Raw genomic sequence first — 23,356 nt, forward strand, 5'->3', positions numbered from 1 at the left:
AAATTTTTTGACATAGGGTGCAGGCAGATTACGGGCCTCACATAGCTGCTGCCAGGCCCCTAATCTGCCATGGGCCCCTATATACCGCCTCCTCATGCTGCTGCCAAGTCCAGAGTCTCTCATGGGTCCCTGTACGGCCTCCCATTGCTGCTGTCTCCATCGCCACACTCTGCTGCCATGTGCCACTTTCAGGTCTCTTCACACTGCTGGTGTGTTAAATTTTTTGACATAGGGTGCAGGCAGATTACGGGCCTCACATAGCTGCTGCCAGGCCCCTAATCTGCCATGGGCCCCTATATACCGCCTCCTCATGCTGCTGCCAAGTCCAGAGTCTCTCATGGGTCCCTGTACGGCCTCCCATTGCTGCTGTCTCCATCGCCACACTCTGCTGCCATGTGCCACTTTCAGGTCTCTTCACACTGCTGGTGTGTTAAATTTTTTGACATAGGGTGCAGGCAGATTACGGGCCTCACATAGCTGCTGCCAGGCCCCTAATCTGCCATGGGCCCCTATATACCGCCTCCTCATGCTGCTGCCAAGTCTAGAGTCTGTCATGGGTCCCTGTACGGCCTCCCATTGCTGCTGTCTCCATCGCCACACTCTGCCATGTGCCACTTTCAGGTCTCTTCACACTGCTGGTGTGTTAAATTTTTTGACATAGGGTGCAGGCAGATTACGGGCCTCACATAGCTGCTGCCAGGCCCCTAATCTGCCATGGGCCCCTATATACCGCCTCCTCATGCTGCTGCCAAGTCTAGAGTCTCTCATGGGTCCCTGTACGGCCTCCCATTGCTGCTGTCTCCATCGCCACACTCTGCTGCCATGTGCCACTTTCAGGTCTCTTCACACTGCTGGTGTGTTAAATTTTTTGACATAGGGTGCAGGCAGATTACGGGCCTCACATAGCTGCTGCCAGGCCCCTAATCTGCCATAGGCCCCTATATACCGCCTCCTCATGCTGCTGCCAAGTCCAGAGTCTCTCATGGGTCCCTGTACGGCCTCCCATTGCTGCTGTCTTCATCGCCACACTCTGCTGCCATGTGCCACTTTCAGGTCTCTTCACACTGCTGGTGTGTTAAATTTTTTGACATAGGGTGCAGGCAGATTACGGGCCTCACATAGCTGCTGCCAGGCCCCTAATCTGCCATGGGCCCCTATATACCGCCTCCTCATGCTGCTGCCAAGTCTAGAGTCTCTCATGGGTCCCTGTACGGCCTCCCATTGCTGCTGTCTCCATCGCCACACTCTGCTGCCATGTGCCACTTTCAGGTCTCTTCACACTGCTGGTGTGTTAAATTTTTTGACATAGGGTGCAGGCAGATTACGGGCCTCACATAGCTGCTGCCAGGCCCCTAATCTGCCATGGGCCCCTATATACCGCCTCCTCATGCTGCTGCCAAGTCTAGAGTCTGTCATGGGTCCCTGTACGGCCTCCCATTGCTGCTGTCTCCATCGCCACACTCTGCTGCCATGTGCCACTTTCAGGTCTCTTCACACTGCTGGTGTGTTAAATTTTTTGACATAGGGTGCAGGCAGATTACGGGCCTCACATAGCTGCTGCCAGGCCCCTAATCTGCCATGGGCCCCTATATACCGCCTCCTCATGCTGCTGCCAAGTCTAGAGTCTGTCATGGGTCCCTGTACGGCCTCCCATTGCTGCTGTCTCCATCGCCACACTCTGCTGCCATGTGCCACTTTCAGGTCTCTTCACACTGCTGGTGTGTTAAATTTTTTGACATAGGGTGCAGGCAGATTACGGGCCTCACATAGCTGCTGCCAGGCCCCTAATCTGCCATGGGCCCCTATATACCGCCTCCTCATGCTGCTGCCAAGTCTAGAGTCTCTCATGGGTCCCTGTACGGCCTCCCATTGCTGCTGTCTCCATCGCCACACTCTGCTGCCATGTGCCACTTTCAGGTCTCTTCACACTGCTGGTGTGTTAAATTTTTTGACATAGGGTGCAGGCAGATTACGGGCCTCACATAGCTGCTGCCAGGCCCCTAATCTGCCATGGGCCCCTATATACCGCCTCCTCATGCTGCTGCCAAGTCTAGAGTCTCTCATGGGTCCCTGTACGGCCTCCCATTGCTGCTGTCTCCATCGCCACACTCTGCTGCCATGTGCCACTTTCAGGTCTCTTCACACTGCTGGTGTGTTAAATTTTTTGACATAGGGTGCAGGCAGATTACGGGCCTCACATAGCTGCTGCCAGGCCCCTAATCTGCCATGGGCCCCTATATACCGCCTCCTCATGCTGCTGCCAAGTCCAGAGTCTCTCATGGGTCCCTGTACGGCCTCCCATTGCTGCTGTCTCCATCGCCACACTCTGCTGCCATGTGCCACTTTCAGGTCTCTTCACACTGCTGGTGTGTTAAATTTTTTGACATAGGGTGCAGGCAGATTACGGGCCTCACATAGCTGCTGCCAGGCCCCTAATCTGCCATGGGCCCCTATATACCGCCTCCTCATGCTGCTGCCAAGTCCAGAGTCTCTCATGGGTCCCTGTACGGCCTCCCATTGCTGCTGTCTCCATCGCCACACTCTGCTGCCATGTGCCACTTTCAGGTCTCTTCACACTGCTGGTGTGTTAAATTTTTTGACATAGGGTGCAGGCAGATTACGGGCCTCACATAGCTGCTGCCAGGCCCCTAATCTGCCATGGGCCCCTATATACCGCCTCCTCATGCTGCTGCCAAGTCTAGAGTCTGTCATGGGTCCCTTTACGGCCTCCCATTGCTGCTGTCTCCATCGCCACACTCTGCCATGTGCCACTTTCAGGTCTCTTCACACTGCTGGTGTGTTTAATTTTTTGACATAGGGTGCAGGCAGATTACGGGCCTCACATAGCTGCTGCCAGGCCCCTAATCTGCCATGGGCCCCTATATACCGCCTCCTCATGCTGCTGCCAAGTCCAGAGTCTCTCATGGGTCCCTGTACGGCCTCCCATTGCTGCTGTCTCCATCGCCACACTCTGCTGCCATGTGCCACTTTCAGGTCTCTTCACACTGCTGGTGTGTTAAATTTTTTGACATAGGGTGCTGGCAGATTACGGGCCTCCCATTGCTGCTGCCAGACATGTAATCTGCCATGGGCCCCCGTACCGACTCCTCATGCTGTGACGTTGCAACAAGGTGTAATTCAACCCTACATATGTTAGACCGCCTTTACGAACAGCTAAAGGCCATCACAGATTTCCTGATGTTAAAAGCGGATAAAGGTACTCCCTGTGTAACTTAGATGTCAGCCATTGTCAGCTCATGTGTGACACCTGCGCTTGCTCAGGCCCTTTGAGGAGGCCACGCTATTCGTGAGTCGGCAGGACTATGGGATGAATGAGGTCAAATCGGCCATGGGCCCCCGTACCGCCTGTTCACGCTGATGCTGGTCCCACAGTGTGACCTGGGTCCCTGTACGGCCTCCCATTGCTTCCACTCTGCCATGTGCCACTTTGAAATCTCCTCACACTCCTGCGGTTGTCCATTTTGTCATAGGTTGCTGGCAGATTACAGGCCTTCCATAGGTGCCACCAAGCCCCATATCGGCCATGGGCCCCCGTACCGCCTGGTCACGCTGCTGCTGGGCCCACAGTGTGACCTGGGTCCCTGTACCGCCTCCCATTGCTCCCACTCTGCCATGTGCCACTTTCAGGTCTCCTCACGCTCCTGCTGGTTTCCATTTTGTCATAGGTTGCTGTATGGCCTCCCATTGCTGCTGCCTCCACCGCCACACTGTGGCTCCAAACACTGGTTTTGGCCCCGTGACTGGCCAAAGGAGTGAAGTGTGCAGTGATTCTAAGATCGACGGCACTCATCTGCATGTCATACTGACAGACAGTATTATTTCTCTTCCCCAGCAGACTCCAAGGGCATTTAAATTAAAGGTACAGTGTTCTGCACTAATATTAAGTCTCTCTGAAGCCTAGAAACACCCTTTTTTAAGTTAAATTCACAGCGAATTTATTCGACTCGAATCGAATATTGTCCACGAATTCGCCGAATCAGTCGAATCGAATTTTTCATTTCTTCGCTCATCTCTAGTATCTACCTAGTGTTCAGAATAAAGTTGATTTTTTTAACCTCCACTATGTAATTGAGGTGAAACTAATATGCATGCACAAATTACTCCATGCAAATATTTTTTTCACATTGACATTTCCATTTGTGTCCCTTTGCTTACAGTGGACATTCAGGTTCTGGTAAGACAGAGGCTGTCAAGCTGTTGTCCCAATATCTTTCTACTCCCCAGAGAAGACAAGGAGACAGGATTTTACAGGTAAGTCATACTCCAAGCTTCACAATGCAGAAGACAGACTTATTGGTAGGTTTATTTCACTCTTTGATAAAGGTACTGTATATATAATCTACATTATGACTTTTTTTAATGTACCTTTTTTGTACTACATAGGTTTTTTTTCTGTTTCGTAGCTTCTGGATTTTTATAAGGTCTTGGAAAGTTTTGGACATGCCAAAACTGTGTTGAATAGAAATTCCTCTCGATTCGGGCAAATTCTTCAGGTGTTTCTTCAAAGGTAAAGACCAATGACACTTCCAAACAAGGACTTAGAAGTGTTAGGTATTGCAGGCACTTTTCTTTTTTGGATAGTTAAAAAAAAATCACAAGTCACACCTACTGGTGAATTGCTAATATCCTCTAGCAAACTGTGCAACTATTCTAAAGACAGAGTACTTTGCTATCCACTGAAGACAGATTGCAGACAGCCACTCATAGACATGTTTGTAGGTGGGTCTTTAATATAACAACTGTGTTTTGCAGCTTCTCTTTGTTTGCTTAAAGGGTTACTAAACCCACAACAGTAAAATCAGCCTGTATTTGCAGTAGAGTATGCTTGTTATGCTCACTGTGGAACCTAAGGTGTTAATCCTCTGCACTGTGTAAAAAGGCTGTTTGATCCTGTCTTCTCTGATCCTCCCCTTCTTCCACAGTCCCCAATCCATCTGCTGACAGTATAGAGCCCTAGGAGGCACTCTGCACATGCTAAGTTTGGTGTGTGTTGCTAGAGAGTTGTTTTTTTTCTTTTGGGATGGTGCATGTAATCAGCACAGGGCCATTCACCACTGTCCAGAAGCAGGGTCAGGGGTCATACAGCCTCATAGCACAGTCAGAGAAGAATGAAAACTCCTCCTACAAGATTAACCAGTGCTCAGTCGGACACTGATAGAAGTCATAAGACTGATATATACTGCTGAGGAGAAAAGGTATGTAGCAGTATATATTTACTGAAATAATTGCATTTCCATATTCTGTGTACTGTGGGAGACCAGATATAGTGAATGCACAGACATAGGTTTAGTAACACTTTATTGTTTCACCAATCAGACTCAAGATAGGTTTGAATTTGATTGATAGCATGACATAATGAGCTTTTGATATACTAAACTATATTTGAGAGACAGAAATTAGTATATTGTGGATGTGTTTGTGAATACCTCTATATTACAAATAGATCATTACAAAGTGTTCACATGTGAACAGATTATTAAAATTGAAAATAAGTAGCATGATACACAACAATATCTGTATGAAACCTATGTAGGATATGTTTCTTGCATGTATTTTAAGGCTCAGTTTTCAGTTTTTTAAATAGAGTATTTTTTGTTTGTCTAACAATAACCATTTGGTTAAATGTTCCGGACACTGATACATGCAATGGAGCCAGGGGTCACAGTAGCATCAATGCAGGGAACAGCTTAGGAAGAACAATGAAAATGCAACTAACAGGGAAAATTAAACCAACTATCTCCAGAGCCTTGTTTCTAATTTGTATTGTTGTGGGTAGAAGTCCTTCCGGGATCAGGAGAAACATACATATTGTAATATGTTAATGAAAAGAAAGTATTGACCCTTCAACAACAACACTTATTCTCAGAGGAGTAATTGACTAATATAGAACGGGCAATTAATTTCCAGGCTATAAATAATATACTAGTTAGGGATGGTCGAATTTGTTGTCGGACTATGTTTTCAGGCAATATGCCCAAGATACCTATTTTGGGGTCAACTGGTAGGAAGAGGAATAACAGTGAGCTAATAATTTGAAATGTCTTCTTGATACCGAAAAGGTTTTGAACATCTCCACATCATATGAATAAGAGTTTCCATGTCGCTGTCACATCTTGGACAGTTGGTAGAGGTTGTATGGGTGAATGTCCACTCTTACATCCTGTTGGCCTACTGTGTGTAATGTTGTCCTGGATGTTCAAGTTGAACATAAGTTGAATTCGAAAATCGGCTGTTTGTGTGTTCGGTGAACACACGAATGGCAAGGGCGTTCGGCGGGCTCTTTGCCCGCTGTGCCCCACAATGCACTGTGCTCTGACAGTACATTTTGATTGGCCAAAGCAATGCACCTGACCACAGGCTAATTACAGCACAATTGGGCAGAGCCAATGGTGACGTCACCACTAGCTCCATCCAATTGTTTACATCTGACTCGCAAATGTCAGATAGCGGCGAGTGCTCAGCAGGTGTAGGGGGATCAGCGGACATCAGTTTTTTTGGAGGGGGGGTTTCGGCGAGTCGGTGTCATCATGACAATGGTGGATGCCATGATTGACGATGGGTACAACGATGGAACAATTATTTTGGCTTTTTTTTTAAATAAAGGACTTGTCAATACTGTTGTATTTTTTATTCACAATTTACACTTTTTTGGTGAATGGGTAGGGGTACTATGTACCCCATACTCATTCATAAGGGTGGGCAGGATCTGGGGCCCCCTTGTCAAAGGGGACTGCCAGATTCCAATAAGTCACCCCCCGCAGGTCCCCACAACCACAGCCCAGAGTTGTGGGGCAGCCCTTGTCCCCATCAACATGGGGACATGGTGCTTTGGGGGTGCTTGCTCATCCCCCCCTTTCCTGATTGCCAGGCCTGTGCTTGGATCAAGGGTCTGGTAGGAATTTTAGGGGGGACCCCACTCACTTTTTTCCCCCATTTTTGGGAGGTGGGGTTCCCCTTAAAAGTCCTATCAGGCCTAAAGGGCCTGGTTTGGCTTTTAGGTGGAACCCCACGCACTTTTTAAAAAAAAATTTTTACAGTGGGTCCCCTCCTAACCTTATAATAAATAACTTTCATACAAGCCTTCAAAATGGGCACTTTTGAAGGTACAAGTTCCAGTCCCATAGATTTGCATTACGTCCGAAGTTTGCAATCGAACTTTCATCAGGTTTGAATGTTCGACCGTGAACTGAATGGGGGGGGTGTCCAGCCCTTCAATACCTGTGTGATAGCAATATTGTGAAGTGTAAAAAAAAAAAAAAAAAAGACCTTTAAAAAACGAAGTAACATAAAACACAAAATGTTTTAAGGCTCCATACATACTACATACTGTAACTCCATCAGCCAAGTCCAGACATCATCCACCTCATAGGCACAGAGGACTGGACACTCCAATTTCACACAGCAATCTCGGTCATGTGCAAAATAGCGTTTAAAAGATGAGAAATAGGAGAAGCCTCATAGTGCAGTAAAGTCCGAATGAAATTAATAATGGGATGATACACTTACATGACAAGCAGCATAACAAGCAGTATGATGGCATGCGTATCAAACAATCTCCAAGCACCGCATGCGTGCATAATGATTTCACAGAAACAGCCCTGCCGATGCATTTCTCCTAAACAGGTGTCATCAGAAAAAGGAGAAATGTGTCAGGTGGAGCTGTTTCTGTGATGTCATTAGGCACACGTGACTGATCCCACAGCGGTGCTTGGAGATTGTTTGATTCACTTGCCATACTGCTTGTTATGCTGCTTGTCATGTAAGTGTATTATCCTATTATTAAATGTGGTTGGAATTTATTGCACTTCTATTTCTTCTATTTCCAATATTTAATCACTATGCTGCACATGACTATGATAATTATCACCAGGACAGATAGAGAGGGTTAATCTCCCTAACAAGGACACCTGTATCAATGAAAACCTGATAGGTTTCCACTCTATCCAATACTAAAAAAAATGTTTGCCTAGTTATACTTGAAGTTTTAAAATGAACTTCAATACTGTATTTATATACTTGTATGGAAATGTTGAATTTAAGATATGTCATCACCAACTATAAATTAGAATAGGACATCTTCTGCCCCATTTGGCCAGTATCTGCCGTCATTATTTTGCTTTGCGTTTTAGAGGTCTTGTGGTTGGCTGCTCAGTGTCTCATTATCTACTGGAGAAGTCCCGTGTTGTGTTCCAGGTTGGTGATTTACCTGATATTAAGGCTCTTATCTGACTGTCAAACAGGTACCAAATCAAGTTAGTATGTGATCCACAAGCCTAATAAAAAAAAAAAACTTTCTTTACCTCTCCCAATAAAACCACATCCTCCTTCATTTGTGTCTCACAACCCCCATCTCTCAGAGGCAGTGCTGTCAATCCAGAATGCAGTGGGCAAGGTCAGGTGTGGACCAATATCAATATCGATTATGAATTACCCTTGACAAAGCTGATAGCCAAGCCTGCAACATTCTCTAATCTCACAGCATACAAGGAGGTGTCTGAAATCATAAGTAGCGCAGCGGTATAGTCACTCCAACACAGAAAAATGCATGAAGTGCAGTTCACTGACTGGATCAACAGGTATTTGTAGGAATTTTGCAGGGGGTGCTAACAGAAAATTGTAGGTACAGATGTGTGAGGTGTGAAAGTTTTTGCACTGAAAAAAAAAACCACCTCTGCAGTCTTCAAAACATCGGATGTAATTTGAAGACTACATTCTTTCTGATCTGCCAAGATTCGAGGCACCATCTTTCTCATTCCCATATCTTCTGTTAGAATCTGCCGCACTGTTTCTCTGTTCATGTTCAAATCTTCCACCATAATTCGCACACTCAAGCTTCGATCTTAATGTAGAGGGTTCGCACTCTGTCCACATTTGCATCCATCCTTTGTGTTTTGGGCTCCCCAATTCTTGCATCATCGTGGACATCTTCCCGCTCTCCTTAAACCGCCAATGCCATTCAAAAACACTTGATTTCTTTATGGAATTTTCACCATAAGCCTGTTATAACAGAGCTAAAGTTTCTCTCACATTTTTGGATGAATTCAAGGATGAATTTGCAGAGACATACCATCAAGGAACATAAAGAAGATGACCTCTGCACACCTGTGGGACACCATTTCGCACAACCAGACCACACGTTGGGAGACTTCAATATTTTAGTTCTTAAAGGAAATTTCAAATCCATTCAAGAAAGAAAAACTTTTGAACTAAGAATGATAATTCTATTTGACACAAGAGATAACGGCCTGAATTTGGACATGGGATTCCTCACTCATTATCCAACAGTTTTATGACTATCACCTCAAGCATGACTGCCTCTGTGAGTGTTGTCTCCCCCCCCCCCCAGACTTTGCTTTTGCTGTGTCTTATCTCTGTTCTCTTTTTTTTTCCATCCCCTACATCTCTTCTAACATTCTGCTAAACCTTTGTGTTCAGTACTGCTTGGACCTGAAGAAGGGGACATTCCCCGAACGTTGTCCTCAAAATTGTATGTTAGTGCAAATAAAAAAAGTATCGCGGACAGTACTCAATTGTTTCTGTAGCAAATGCACTAATACGGCTACAGTCACCTCTCACATTTTTGCCAATTTTCACGCAAAATATGATGTTAATCCACTGCTCAAGATTCCTGTCACTCATTTTGCGCCAACAGCGCAATGCACACACATGTTATTTCTTCAACTACTCTGTAAACACTGAGTCAACTGGTCTGCGACCCAGGCGAGTGAAAGTTAGAACATGTCAGAACACGCTCGAGTGTGAATGGTTGTGTGACATCACCTCCATAGTGCTACGTTGCGGGCATTCCATGAATTAAATTGTCACAGCTTGTACTTTAGTTAAGTGCTTCTTTTTAAATAGAGGCCATGCTGACACTTCAAAGGTTCCATGCATTTAGATGCTGATCAGGCCAAAATTAAATTTCATCAATGGTCTTACACTGGGCAGCACAGTGGCTAAGTGGTTAGCACTTCTGGTTTGCAGCACTAGTGTTGTCTGTTTGAATCCCAACCACTGCACTACCTGCCTGGAGTTTGCATGTTCTCCCTGTGCCTGTGTGGGTTTTCTCGAGGTACTTCGGTTTCCTCCAACACTCCAAAGACATGTTGGTAGGTGAATTGGCTCCTTTCTAAATTGGCCCCAGTGTGTCTACTGTGCATGAATGTGAATTAGGGACCTTGTATTGTAAGCTCCTTCAGGGCAAGGACTGATGTGAATGTACAACATATATGTAAAGCGCTGTGTAAATTCACAGCACTATAGTACCTGAAATAAGCATATACTATACTCTGAGCTCCAGATGACTGTGCAATATAATGAGCAAGACCTTATAGCAAAAGAGTCTTCTGATACCTTTCTGTGATACCAGTTTTTCAACAAGTGTGGAAATATGGTCAGATGGAGGGAAAATTGTTTCAAGGCTCAGGCGGTATTTGATGTATTTTCTGTTTAGAATTTGCTGATCATAGATGTTTGGATTTATGGTGATACCATTTAGTAATTAGCTAGATTGTAGTCAGGGGCGGACTGACCATTCGAACACTCGGGCACTGCCCGAGGGCCCTGGATCAGTAGGGGGCCCCATGAAATGCCCCTGGTACCTTTTTTATAGGCTTTTTTGGGTGTGCTTTGAGTGTGGGCAAGGACACAGGAGCCCCATGATCCCCTATTCCCCAGGGGCCCCATGAGTTGTCAGTCCGCCCCGATTGTAGTGCATGCTTTCTTCAGACAATCAATGAACAGGCCAGCATACCTTAAAAACTTGTGCTACAATCTATTTAGTTATCCAATAATGGCATCACCCTAAACCTGAACTTCTACTTTTGCTGATGGTTCAACACTGCAGTATTTGCTGATCGGTATTTACTCTAACTTTTTAGGCTCTGAGTGAGAGAGGATTCCATGTCTTTTATGAACTTCTTGAGGGGCTCCCTGAAAATGAAAAGCAATCACTATATTTACAAGAACCAGAGACATATTATTATCTTAATCAGGTGGGACAGCACAACATAAAATATAATTTAATAAAGACTTAATAAAGATTTTTTACACATTTTCTTCTGTAATTTTTTTTTGTTTTAGTTTTTATTCTGTTTTGTATGTCAAAAAGTGAACATTATTAGAACAAACATATGATCTGATCCAGTTGAAATACAGATTGCAATTGACTTCTTTTAGTGAAATTGTTACTTTGGTGATTTTTGAGGGTCGAGCATGTGATCTTCCAGGAAAAAATGACAAGATAGACTTCCAGTTGCTTAGAAAATGTCTTCGTGGGATTGGCCTTACTGATAGTCAGCTGACATCCATATGGGCTATTCTCAGCGCCATTCTACAACTGGGCAACATCTGCTTTACGTCATTCCATGTAAGTGTTATTACCACAATTATTGGATTGTTGGGGCTACTCTTTTATTCTCTCCCCCTTCCCTTTTCCCTCTAACCTCTCCTTCTTTTCTCCTGTTCATAAGAACGTTAGGACCATTGGAATGTTGTAACTGATTTGCAGAATAAGTTCACAAAAAAAAAATATGTCAAGTGGATCTTTCAGCTACTTTTTCAATAAAATACCAACTGGTCACAGTAGAATTCTAATTATAAAAAAGCTGTACCTTTTATCATTTAATAGCCCTTAAGCTCCAAACAAGTGACAATGCCTAGACTCAGATGAAGTCATCAATCTGCGGCAGGCAGGAGGAAGTGCTTGCTCAATTATCTTTCCCCCAATGATCAAGCTGTACATTGTAACTTTGTAACAAGTCACAAGGTGAAAGCTGTGGCAGGGGATGATCTGTGTCACGTGTCTGTGAACGCAGTCAAGAACTACAAAAACACCAAAATTTTGTTGTAGAAGAATTCGGATCACTGGCTTGTACAGTGAAAAGAAGATAATTAACATTTGACATATTCCTCATCAATACAGTTGTGTCCAAAATTATTCAACCCCCACTGAAATTGAGTGTTTTGGCCAGTTTGACATTGCTTTTGATCATTCAGTCATCTTGCTTACATTTACATTAAAGAGGCACTTGTAGGTCAGACAAATATAACATAACAGTTATAATGAAATAACCACAAATGTCTTTTCTGTGCTCACAGCATTATCAGTTTTATTCAACCCCCAAGTGACATTCAATCTTAGTACTTAGTACAGCATCCTTTTACAGTTATAACAGCTTTTAAACGTGAAGCATAGCTTGACACAAGTGTCTTGCAGCGATCTACGGGTATCTTCGCCCATTCTTCATGGGCAAAGGCCTCCAGTTCAGTCACATTCTTAGGCTTGCGCACTGCAACTGCTTTCTTTAAGTCCCACCAGAGGTTCTCAATCGGATTTAAGTCTGGTGACTGCGATGGCCACTCCAAAATGTTCCAGCCTTTCCTCTGCAACCATGCTCTAGTGGACTTGGAGGTATGCTTGGGATCATTGTCCTGTTGAAAGGTCCAACGTCTCCCAAGCCTCAGGTGTGTGACGGACTGCATCACGTTTCCATCCAATATCTCCTGGTACTGAAGAGAATTCATGGTACCTTGCACACGCTGAAGCTTCCCTGTACCTGCAGAAGCAAAACAGCCCCAAAGCATGATTGACCCTCCACCATGCTTCACAGTAGGCAAGGTGTTCTTTTCATCATAGGCCTTGTTCTTCCTCCTCCAAACATAGCGTTGATCCATGGGCCCAAACAGTTCTAATTTTGTTTCATCAGTCCACAGAACACTATCCCACAACTTTTGTGGTTTGTCCACATGGCTTTTGGCATACTGCAGTCGACTCTTCTTATTCTTTGGAGACAGCAAGGGGGTACGCCTGGGAGTTCTGGCACGGAGGCCTTCATTACGCAGTGTGCGTCTTATTGTCTGGGCTGAAACTTCTGTACCCACATCTGACAAATCTTTTCTCAGTTCCTCAGCAGTCACACGGGGACTTCTCTCCACTCTACGCTTCAGGTAGCGCACAGCAGTCGAAGTCAGCATCTTCTTTCTGCCACGACCAGGTAGCGTTTCAACAGTGCCCTTTGCCTTGAATTTGCGAATGATGCTTCCTAAGGTGTCTCTTGGTATGTTTAACATCTTTGCAATCTTCTTATAGCCATTGCCCTTCCTGTGAAGAGAAATCACCTCTTCTCTTGTCTTCCTGGACCATTCTCTTGCCTTCACCATGTTTGTAACCACACCAGTAAATGTCTAGAAGGAGCTGAGTATCACAGTCATTTTAAAGCTGCCTAATTGGTGCTTATTATGCTTGATTGCTGCTCGGTGACATCCACAGGTGTTTTCAATACCTGATGGAAAGCACCTGTATGAACCTCTGTTCTTCAGAGTGGTAGTCTTTAAGGGGTTGAATAATTGTGGCAATGAAGAAACCACATAAGAACCATTTACTACTGTATTACATAAACAATTGATGTCATTTTAGTTGCATTTGGGTAGTTACAACGTCCTTGTAGGATTTGATTCTGAATACAATTCCAAATGTACACTATAGTCCCTAAACCCCTTTACAGCATTGGGGGTTGAATAATTTTGGACACAACTGTACCTGCCAAATCAAATTATGTAACCTTTTACACCTCCAAAACTCAGTTGATTTTCAGAGATTACTGAAAGTTTAGAGTAGCTGAAGGGAACAAGACCAGAGCCATTAGACCTATAGTCTCACTAGTGCCTATAAAAGTTTTATACTTACACATTATTTATCATACATGTAATTAAAGTGGACCTTCATTCAAAAATGGAAAAACCAATCATTCTCGTCCTCTTGACACAATAACAAATATTTTTATTTTTTTTTGGGGGGGGGGGGGGGGCGCAGGTACCTTTTTTTTGATAGTACTTTGCTTAGTACTTTCCTAGGTAAGAATGACATCCATGTTGCCTGCTTTCCTCCTACCAGCAGCCTTTTGGGACAGATCACACGTCTCAGGTGGCTGCAGGACCAATCTTACATTGTTGTTGTGCCTTGCCCCCCCATAGCGGGGAGCCAGCTGTGAGATATCAGGAAATCACCAAATCCAAGATCTTGGCACCAGAGAGTAGAAGCTCAGAGAGGAATCAACAGCAGGAAAGACCACATTGGACTCTTGTTTTATAAATGTCAGCAGTTTCCTCTTTAACATGTGTAGCAACCCCCTAAAGAGCCACTGATGAAATTGATACTTTTTCCTCCAGATTAGTGCACACACCGTCAGCCACACAAACTTTTCTCCACTTTCACGGGCTTGAATAGAACAATCTAGGGCTGTCTTTTGATTCTTTATTGGAACGTTGAACTTGGATGTATATCAAAAACTTTAGAATTTAACTCTTTGAGAACTTTTGTCTCTCTCTCTAAGCTGTTCAAAAAGTCCCACACGACTCTCTCCTGCTTACAGGTGACTATGTGTTCTTTCCAGAACTACACATGGTCACTAAGGCCCCACACTCAGGTCATTTACTCACAATGTCACAGAATCATCAGTTGCCTCCTTCCAATATCCACTGGGCACTCTTCAGTGAGGGAGACACAGACTCACACTACCATAGGACTCTTTGCCCCAACTTCCTCCTGGTACTCTCTAGTGAGCTCTCTTCTGATCCAAACTGACTCGAAGATGTCTTCTAAATGGCACCTTCAGCGATTCTGTCCAGAGGCAGAGTCCCTGCCCTGAGGTCTCCCCCAGCAGGACTGGACCCAGGAAATCTTCACCCCTGCCTCAGGCCTCATTCCATTTATAGGCTTTCCAGCCACCTACTGGGCACACCTTTCCAGGGATTGGCTAGACCCAGATAAATAATCAGGCTGCCTCTCTGATTTTTTCTCTTATTATATTTCTAGAATCCTCTAGAACAGGGGTGTCAAACTCAGTTTAATTGAGGGCCCCATTATCATTATGGTTGCTCTCAAAGGGTCAGTTGTATCTGTAAGAATATATGTTCAGAGCACCCCCCGTTACATTAGAATTCAAGCATTCCCCACCATCAAGGTCAAGAGTTCCCCAACCTTTCTTATCTTGTGCTGCTGCTGGGAAAAATGTGGGAGCAAAACTGGGAAGCAGAAAGTGCAGGCTCTGAAGGAAGACCAAAGGAGGGCTGGAGTCAGCTGCCAGAGTCTGCTGAATGCCAAGGCCAGGGGAGGTGAAGATGAGAGGGTGCTGTGGTTGCACAGAATCTGTATGAGGAGTTCTGTCCTCTTTTCTGCTGCCGACCGCAGAGGTAAGGTGGGGTCAGAGACAAGGGGGGTGCCAAAATGACAGGAGAGGTGGGAGGACCACACGAAATGGCCTGGTGGGCCAGATTCGGCCCTTGAACCTTGTGTTTGACATGTGCTCTAGAACACAGGAGGAAGCAATCAGGGCAGCAGCCTGCAAGACACTGAGCAGACCAGAATATTCAACCCCAGCTCCACTGACTACAAAGGAGCTGTACTAACTTGTCCTAACAGCCTGCACTAATGAACTAGGAGGGTGCTACACATGAAGATTAAATATGATGCTAGAATACTTAGAATCACCAATTTGGGTCATAGTGCACTTTTCACTTTTGTTTCTGACTGATCATAGTCAGAAACAAAGACATTTCCAGCCCTAAATGATTATCTTTTTTATTCATAGAGGGATGCTTTTGGAGCAGCTGCTGGTTTCAGGATAACGGAGATCAGAATTGTGGCAAGTCTTCTACAAATTTCTCCTGAAGAACTTCAAAAAGCAATAACACAGAGAGTTACTGTAAGTCATTTTCCTGATAATCTGTGAAACATAATCCCTTCAAATCAACTGCAATGTCCCTATTAGTGCACAGATGATTATTTCAAAAGTAAGCACAGGAAACTGCTAAATTCAATCTCCTAATGTTATTTAAAGAATTTTGCTCTAGTAGCAAAATCAGAGAGTCCTCTGCATATGTGTTCTCAATGGTGATAGCAAGGTCCTAGGGCAATATTCCAGAGCCCAAATTGGAATGGGTCAGTCAGGGTGAGATCATTTGTCTGGTTCTCTGATTGACATCAAAGGAGGTGGGAAACAACTAGATAAAGCATGGTGGCACATGGCAGAATATCACTGTGGTCAGCCAATAAAAGCACTGGCATTTGCATGATTGTGTCAGCAATGTTTCAACATCTTTATCCAGGACGTTAATGCTGACCCTGGATGATACCTGAACATTGATATTGTCAAAAAAAATAAAGAAATTATTGGGGGGGGGGGGAATATAATCTCTATGAGAGGTAATAAATACCTATGTTGCACTTACAGTGGGGATCGAAAGTTTGGGTACCCCAGCTAAAAATTTGTATTAATGTGCATAAAGAAGCCAAGGAAAGATGGAAAAATCTCCAAAAGGCATTAAATTACAGATTAGACAATCTTATAATATGTCAACAAAAGTTAGATTTTATTTCCATCATTTACACTTTCAAAATAACAGAAAACAAAAAAATGGCGTCTGCAAAAGTTTGGGCACCCTGCAGAGTTAATATCTTGTACTGCCCCCTTTGGCAAGTATCACAGTTTGTAAACACTTTTTGTAGCCAGCCAAGAGTCTTTCAATTCTTGTTTGAGGTATCTTTGCCCATTCTTCCTTACAAAAGTCTTCCAGTTCTTTGAGATTTCTGGGCTGTCTGTCACGCACTGCTCTTTTAAGGTCTATCCATAGATTTTCAATTATGTTGAGGTCAGGAGATTGTGAAGGCCATGGCAAAACCTTCAGTTTACGCCTCTTGATGTAATCCCCCATGGATTTCGAGGTGTGTTTAGGATCATTATCCATTTGTAGAAGCCATCCTCTCTTTAACTTCAGCTTTTTCACAGATGGCATCAAGTTACCATCCAAAGTTTGCTGAAATTTTATTGAATCCATTTTTCCTTCTACTCGTGAGATGTTCCCTGTGCCACTGGCTGCAACACAACCCCAAAGCATGATTGATCCAACCCCATGCTTAACAGTTGGACAGAGGTTCTTTTCATTAAATTCTGTGCCCCTTCTTCTCCAAACGTACCTTTGCTCATTCCGGCCAAAAAGTTAAATTTTAACCTCATCGGTCCACAGAACTTGTTTCCAAAATCCATCAGGCTTGTCTATAGGTTCATTTACAAAGTTCAAACAATGATTTTTGTGGTGAGGACGTAGAAGAGGTTTTCTTCTGATGACTCTTCCATGAAGACCATATTTGTACAAGTATCTCTTTATAGTGGAATAGTGTACCACAACTCCAGTGTCTGCCAGATCTTTCTGGAGGGATCGTGCAGTCAAATGTGGGTTTTGAATTGTTTTTCTCACAATTCTGCGAGCTGTTCTGTCTGATATTTTTCTTGGTCTTCCAAATGTTGCTTTAACTTCCACTGTTCCTGATGACTGCCATTTCTTAATTACATTCCAAACGGAGGATATTGACATCTGAAAACGCTTTGCTATCTTCTTATAGCCTTCTCCAGCTTTGTGAGCGTCAACTATTTTCAGTTTCAGTTTTCTAGACAACTGCTTAGAAGAACCCATGGTGCTAATTGTTGGGGCAAGATCAGATGAGTCTGGGCATTTAAAACCTTTGAGCTTGACATCACCTGGTCTTCCCAGACGATGACTGAGAACAATCCATGACACTGGCAGGTCTCAGCTTGGCAAAGGGGGCAGTGCATGCTATAAATTCTGCAGGGTGCCCAAACTTTTGCAGACGCCATTTTTTTGTTTTCTGTTATTTTGAAAGTGTAAATGATGGAAATAAAATCTAACTTTTGTTGACATATTATAAGAATGTCTAATCTGTAATTTGATGCCTTTTGGAGATTTTTCCACCTTTCCTTGGCTTCTTTATGCACATTAATACAAATGTTTAGCTGGGGTGTCCAAACTTTCGATCCCCACTGTACATATTACATAGTATAGATGCACCTAAAGTATGACTATACCCATAAATAAAAAGGGAATCTAAATAATCAATTACGGTAACTGTAGGCAAGCCCAGGAGAACCCCTAACCCCTCCGACTGCAAGTATTTCTCAGTTTTTTGCTAATGTCCTAGGTCAGATGGACATCTTTTCTTAAGCTTTGCTGCATAAAAGACTAACCTATTATTCCTGCCACCATTTTTTCCCTATTGTTTTTTGGGTTTTTTTTCTTCAATCAAGGCTCTTCTCCACATCACTGTAAGATCTAGCCTCTTTGATTGTAGCCATCCAGGCTGTGCTGGTGGTACAAAGCTCACACTCTACTAATGGCTTTGGAGCCACCTGCAGTGTGTATCCTGATAGGATGAACATCTACTGCTGGGTTTAGCTGGTTCCTCTATGTTTTTGGCATAGAGTTTCACCATAGTCATACCTTCTACTTCTGCTGCGGAGTCTGTATCTATCTGATTTACTCACTATCTTAGTGGCTTTTAAGCTATTGGCCACAAAGACTGATTCTGACTTGTACCAGTCTTTGCCAAATGAGTTTATATTGGGGGAGTGGCAGATGTCTGCTATTACTCCCATATTAAAAGAGACCATTTTGGTTCTTATTGATGCATTGCACACCATTCTGAAACTAGAGGACCAGCCTATTGGTTCTACCAATGCTGTCTCTAATCTTGGGTTTTCTAGAGTCCCCGAGGTTGCAAATTGTACCTGCTGCCCCAACTTTCTCTGTGAAGATTGAAAACACCCTGACAAGCTGTACCCATGTATGGAGGATTTTGTACAAATGTGGGTTATCTCCACTGTGAATCTGATGTGTCCCACCCTAACAAAGTTGCCACCATACCAGTGGAGGATACAACTGTCTTTCAGGACCCAAGCATTAATTGCTTCGAAGCCATTTCTAGATCACTGTTCTTGCTGGCGGCTCTTGCTCTTCACCCTTTCTTGGCTGTGACTTTACTTTGCAGGTATTACACGGACCTGTTCCACCCTCCAGTTCTGGTTCTTTCCCTCCGTGTGCAACTGTCAGCTTCCTTGTGCCCCCCAGCATTTCAACAATGATTCCCAGTGCTCTTCTGTGCTGTTTGTGCCTCCTGTGTCCGCTGGTACACTTCAGTGTATCCTGCTCCTGTACCCTTTGTGCTCCAGCATGCATTCATTGTTTCCATGTAACTCTAGTTTCCAGTATTTCAGTGTGACTTCCTCAGCAACCCAGTGCAGCTAGAACTCTCCTTGTTTTGGTGTCTCCAACACCTCTGCCCGTCTCGGACTGTACTTAACACTGATCCAGTGCAGCAAGAGACTCCATTCTGCATACCTGAACTCAATCCCCAGTAGCTGCCTGCTCAGGGGAGATCCCCAACCTGTGGATTGTCAGCAGCAAAATGACACTGGGTGACCCTGATTATCCAAGACCCTGTTGGTGCTCTGTGTCTCCTCTGTGAGGCAAGTGTCTGAACTGGCAGCCTTACCTTACAAATACCTTTTCTGGTTATGCATAGGGAAATGGTGGTGTTAAGGCCCAGTAATTCCTTCTTGCCTAAGTAGCCTACCACTCACCTCAGCCAGGATATTATTCTTCCAACTATCTGGCTGAAGTTCACCTAATGGAAATTTCACTCCTTTGTCCATTGAATGTTGTTTGGGCTGTGAGAGTCTCTCTCAGCCACTTCTGTTTCAGAATGACATATTTGCTTTGTCTTCCCAGATGGTTCTAACAATTCCTGTCAAGGCATACTTTACTAGATCAGTGAATGCCTCTTTAACTTTTTGGCATCAAGCAACTGTTTCTCAGTTTTTCAAGTATGCCATCTGGTCTTCTGTTCACACAATCACTAAGTTCTTGAAAGTGAGCCTTGTGGCCTCATCTAAAGCTGACTACAAGCATAAGGTCCTTCAGGAGGCTCTTTTAGCTGAAAGCAGTACCCAGTTATTTGCTGCTTTTCTTGTGGCTGTTAGTGGTCATTTGCTGTGTTGCCCCCTTCTCAGTTAGAACGGCGTTCCCGACTGACAGCCCACATTTACACCAGACTCTCGGTTCCTGGGCTCCATGGACTCTATGGACTTTTTATTATGTTTTCTGATATTGCAACCTTATGTTACGGTGTCTATTGTCTTCTCTCAGCGCCAATTATCTGATTTTTATACTCACTGTAAAATCCTTTTCTTGTAGTCTTTTGCGGGACAGAGGTCCCACCCTCCCTGTAAATGATTATGCTCTCAGTACTGCTTTGCTGCAAAGTTGGAGCATGCAGGTAGTGCTTGGGGCTATCCTGCGCTAGCCAACAGATTGTGTTGTTTTCTAGTGTCCAATTTTCCTCTAGGTGGCTGTATAACCCAAAGATGGAGGACTTCCTGTGTCGTGCATTTGACTCCAAGAAAAGGATTTTACAACAGTTAAAAAGTTCCTATTTTATTTTAACCCTTTTCTAAAAATCCTTGGTGATCTTGGCAGTCAAAGGTCTTTTATTTTGCATAAATGCATTGTGATGTATTCCCTGCAGTAATGTCACTTTGCTGCATCCTTATGTACTCTAATGAGGAGGTTATATAGCAATATTGCCACTGTTGATGAATTTCCCCAATCTTGCCAGTCAGTATAAGGTAAGAAAAAAACTGTAAGAAGAATACATTTAAAATTAAATAAAACTTTTGGTCCAAGTTTCTACAAAAAAAAAATCTTGAGTCTAGCTAGACAACAATACAAAAATTGAAATTGAGAGAGGTCCAGATACAATGTTATAACAATAAATGTCAGGGAGGCAATCAAAAGAGTAGCCAATAAGTTTGGGGGTCCATAAATCCCCCCTTTATCAGGGCTTGACTGAAAACAATGTGAATGGACTAGAAGTGAACCGAATTTTTAATGGTATTTCTTCTAGTGTGATTTCTGAAACTCTTTGGATACTCTGGGGTGTAGAAGCCACTTGCCTGGAAACCAGATTTTTTTATATGAACATATAAGATAGCAATACCAATAAGAACCTCATGTGTCCAGTACTATGTTTACACTTTCCTCATCTGTCCACAGTAAATGCAGTGGTTTTTTTTTTTTTTTTTTTGGGGGGGGGACTTTTGTATGAGTGACAGGATATGTATGGCCAGACAGTCGAACAACTCTATAATTCATAGAAGCAAATTATGTTTAGTAGAATTTCTTTTTCAGTACAGTTTTTGGCAAAAAATGCACAGGCTGTAATATATTACCATCCAGTATATTTAGTATGAATAAAATAATTGCATTCTGTTAGTCCTCCTGAATCTACCTTTCTTCTCAGATGACTTCTTATGACCAGGTTCTTTCTCCTCTCACTGTGGAAGCCTCTATTGATGTTCGGTAAGTAAGATCAGTGACAATCCTCAGAAAATAGTATTGTTGTGTATAAAATATTATGCAGTGATGTAGATCAAGTGATAAAAGATAAAAAAAATTACACTTCCCAAGAAATATTTTACCACAATCTGAAACAAGAGAAAGTAAGGGCTCATTAGGACCTGTGTGCTGAGGTAACAATTTTACCAGGTGTGCCCATAATGTATGGCAGTGCACAATCATCGGTGGGCTGCCATTCATTTAGAATGGCATCCCCATGAACAACTACAGTAGCAGGCACACTGCATGCTGTATGTTGTGATGTGCTCCATAAATCATTGGATCAGGTTTGTTTTTTGGATGTTAAGGTGTGCTTCCAGCTCATTGAAAATGAACAAGCAGCCTTAAAGTGATTTATTATACAGTAATTTAATACAAGATAACCCATTGTGCTAACATCCTTTTAACATACTTTGAATGGGCCCTTAAGGAATCCGAGAAACACTATGCCCAACTCCATGTATGAAAAATTCTTCCCTCCCCTCCCTGAACTCCACCCCACCCCACCCCACCCCACCAAATTTTAAAAAAATATTCAGAGTAAATACAGCACCCTAAATCTGGGAGTTCATGTAAATTCCACACAGTCAAATGCCAAATACTTCCATTTCTTGTCTAGTAGTGCATACCACTGCACAGTATGGCACTTACATAGAAATGTATGCAACAGTTAAATGTGACTGTACATTGTGACCCAGGCTATTTGATAATGCACCCCTAGGGGTGTGTCCAAGGCAGCCTGGGTTCACAAGGAGGGATCAAATGATGCTGGTTGTCTTTCAGCCTGGAAGTGTCAGAGAAGAACTTGGAAGGCAGCCCCAGAGCATGGAGTACACAAAAAAACATGGTGGCCAGAAGCAGATTTTAAAAAAAAGTGAAGTTCTGCTTGAATTTTTAGTGTTTTTTCATTGGAAAATGTTTAACATCTAACTCATCATTATTTGTGTCAACCTAGGGATGCAATTGCACAGTCACTCTATGCTCTTCTCTTTGATTGGCTTCTGGAGAAGGGAAATGATTGGCTCAGACCACGGGAAACTGACAGCTCTTTTGGTATTATTGACATCTGTGGCTTTGAGGTACAGTGCTGTCGTTGTAAATCATTAAAGTGCATGTAAAGCCATATTTATTTGTAGTGATATAGTAGAGGAGTGAAAACCTTATCAGGTTCTTCTTTTCTTTGTGTCTTGCTGGAGGGGTTTTCTCTTCACTTCAGGTCATGAAGAAGGAAATGAAATGAAAGGAAATCTCTCTAAAGTGAATTGGATTCCTGTCTTAGAGCGTTGCCATAGGAACAGGCAAGGGGAAGATTTTCCCCTCATGCATTGGTGTGGCGACACCTAAAATTTTGAATTCACTCTTTGTCTCAATGAGAATGGTCACCAGGATTACATATACAGACTGCTCAAAAAAAGGAACACTTTGAAGACACATCAGATCTCAATGGGAAAAATATCATGCTGGATATCTATGCTGATATGGACTAGGTAAACTGTTAGGAATGTAAGGACGTCCCATCGTTTGATGGAAATGAAAATTATCAACCTACAGAAGACTGAATTCAAAGATACCCTGAAAATCAAAGTGAAAAACTGATGCAGCAGGCTAGTCCATTTTGCTGAAATTTCATTGCAGCAACTCAAAATGGTACTCAGTAGTTTGTATGGCCCCCACGTGCTTGTATGCATTCCTGACAATGTCAGGGCATGTTCCTAATGAGACGACGGATGGTGTCCTGGGGTATTTCCTCCCAGATCTGGACCAAGGCATCACTGAGCTCCTGGACAGTCTGAGGTGCAACCTGGTGGCGTCAGATGGACCGAAACATGATATCCCAGAGGTGTTCTATTGGATTTAGGTCAGATGAGCTTTGGGGCCATTCAAGGGTATCAATTCCTTCATCCTCCAGGAACTGCCTGCATACTCTCGCCACATGAGGTCGGGCATTGTCATGCACCAGGAGCAACCCAGGACCCACTGCACCAGCGTAGGGTCTGACAATGGGTCTAAGGATTTCATCCCAATACCGATTGACAGCCAGGGTGCCTGCACTGCCTGTGCAACCTCTGTAGGGTCCAGGTATCACCTC

General features: G+C 43.6%; 1 protein-coding gene across 1 annotated transcript in view; it reads left to right on the forward strand.

Annotated features, from left to right (window-relative positions):
* Positions 1-23,356, forward strand: part of LOC149444134 (unconventional myosin-XVB-like) — a 94,241-nt gene that overhangs the window by 20,416 nt on the left and 50,469 nt on the right. Inside the window, exons 3-10 of the mRNA XM_089654926.1 lie at positions 4,179-4,272; positions 4,425-4,528; positions 8,151-8,214; positions 10,902-11,015; positions 11,228-11,389; positions 15,612-15,725; positions 21,173-21,231; positions 22,223-22,346. Coding sequence (XP_089511052.1) covers positions 4,179-4,272; positions 4,425-4,528; positions 8,151-8,214; positions 10,902-11,015; positions 11,228-11,389; positions 15,612-15,725; positions 21,173-21,231; positions 22,223-22,346 — 835 coding nt within the window. The remainder of the gene's footprint in view (positions 1-4,178; positions 4,273-4,424; positions 4,529-8,150; positions 8,215-10,901; positions 11,016-11,227; positions 11,390-15,611; positions 15,726-21,172; positions 21,232-22,222; positions 22,347-23,356) is intronic.

Source organism: Staurois parvus, unplaced genomic scaffold (assembly GCF_062004578.1).
Source record: "Staurois parvus isolate SC_StPar_1 unplaced genomic scaffold, SC_StPar_1.0 ptg000813l, whole genome shotgun sequence".
Taxonomy (NCBI): Eukaryota; Metazoa; Chordata; class Amphibia; order Anura; family Ranidae; genus Staurois; species Staurois parvus.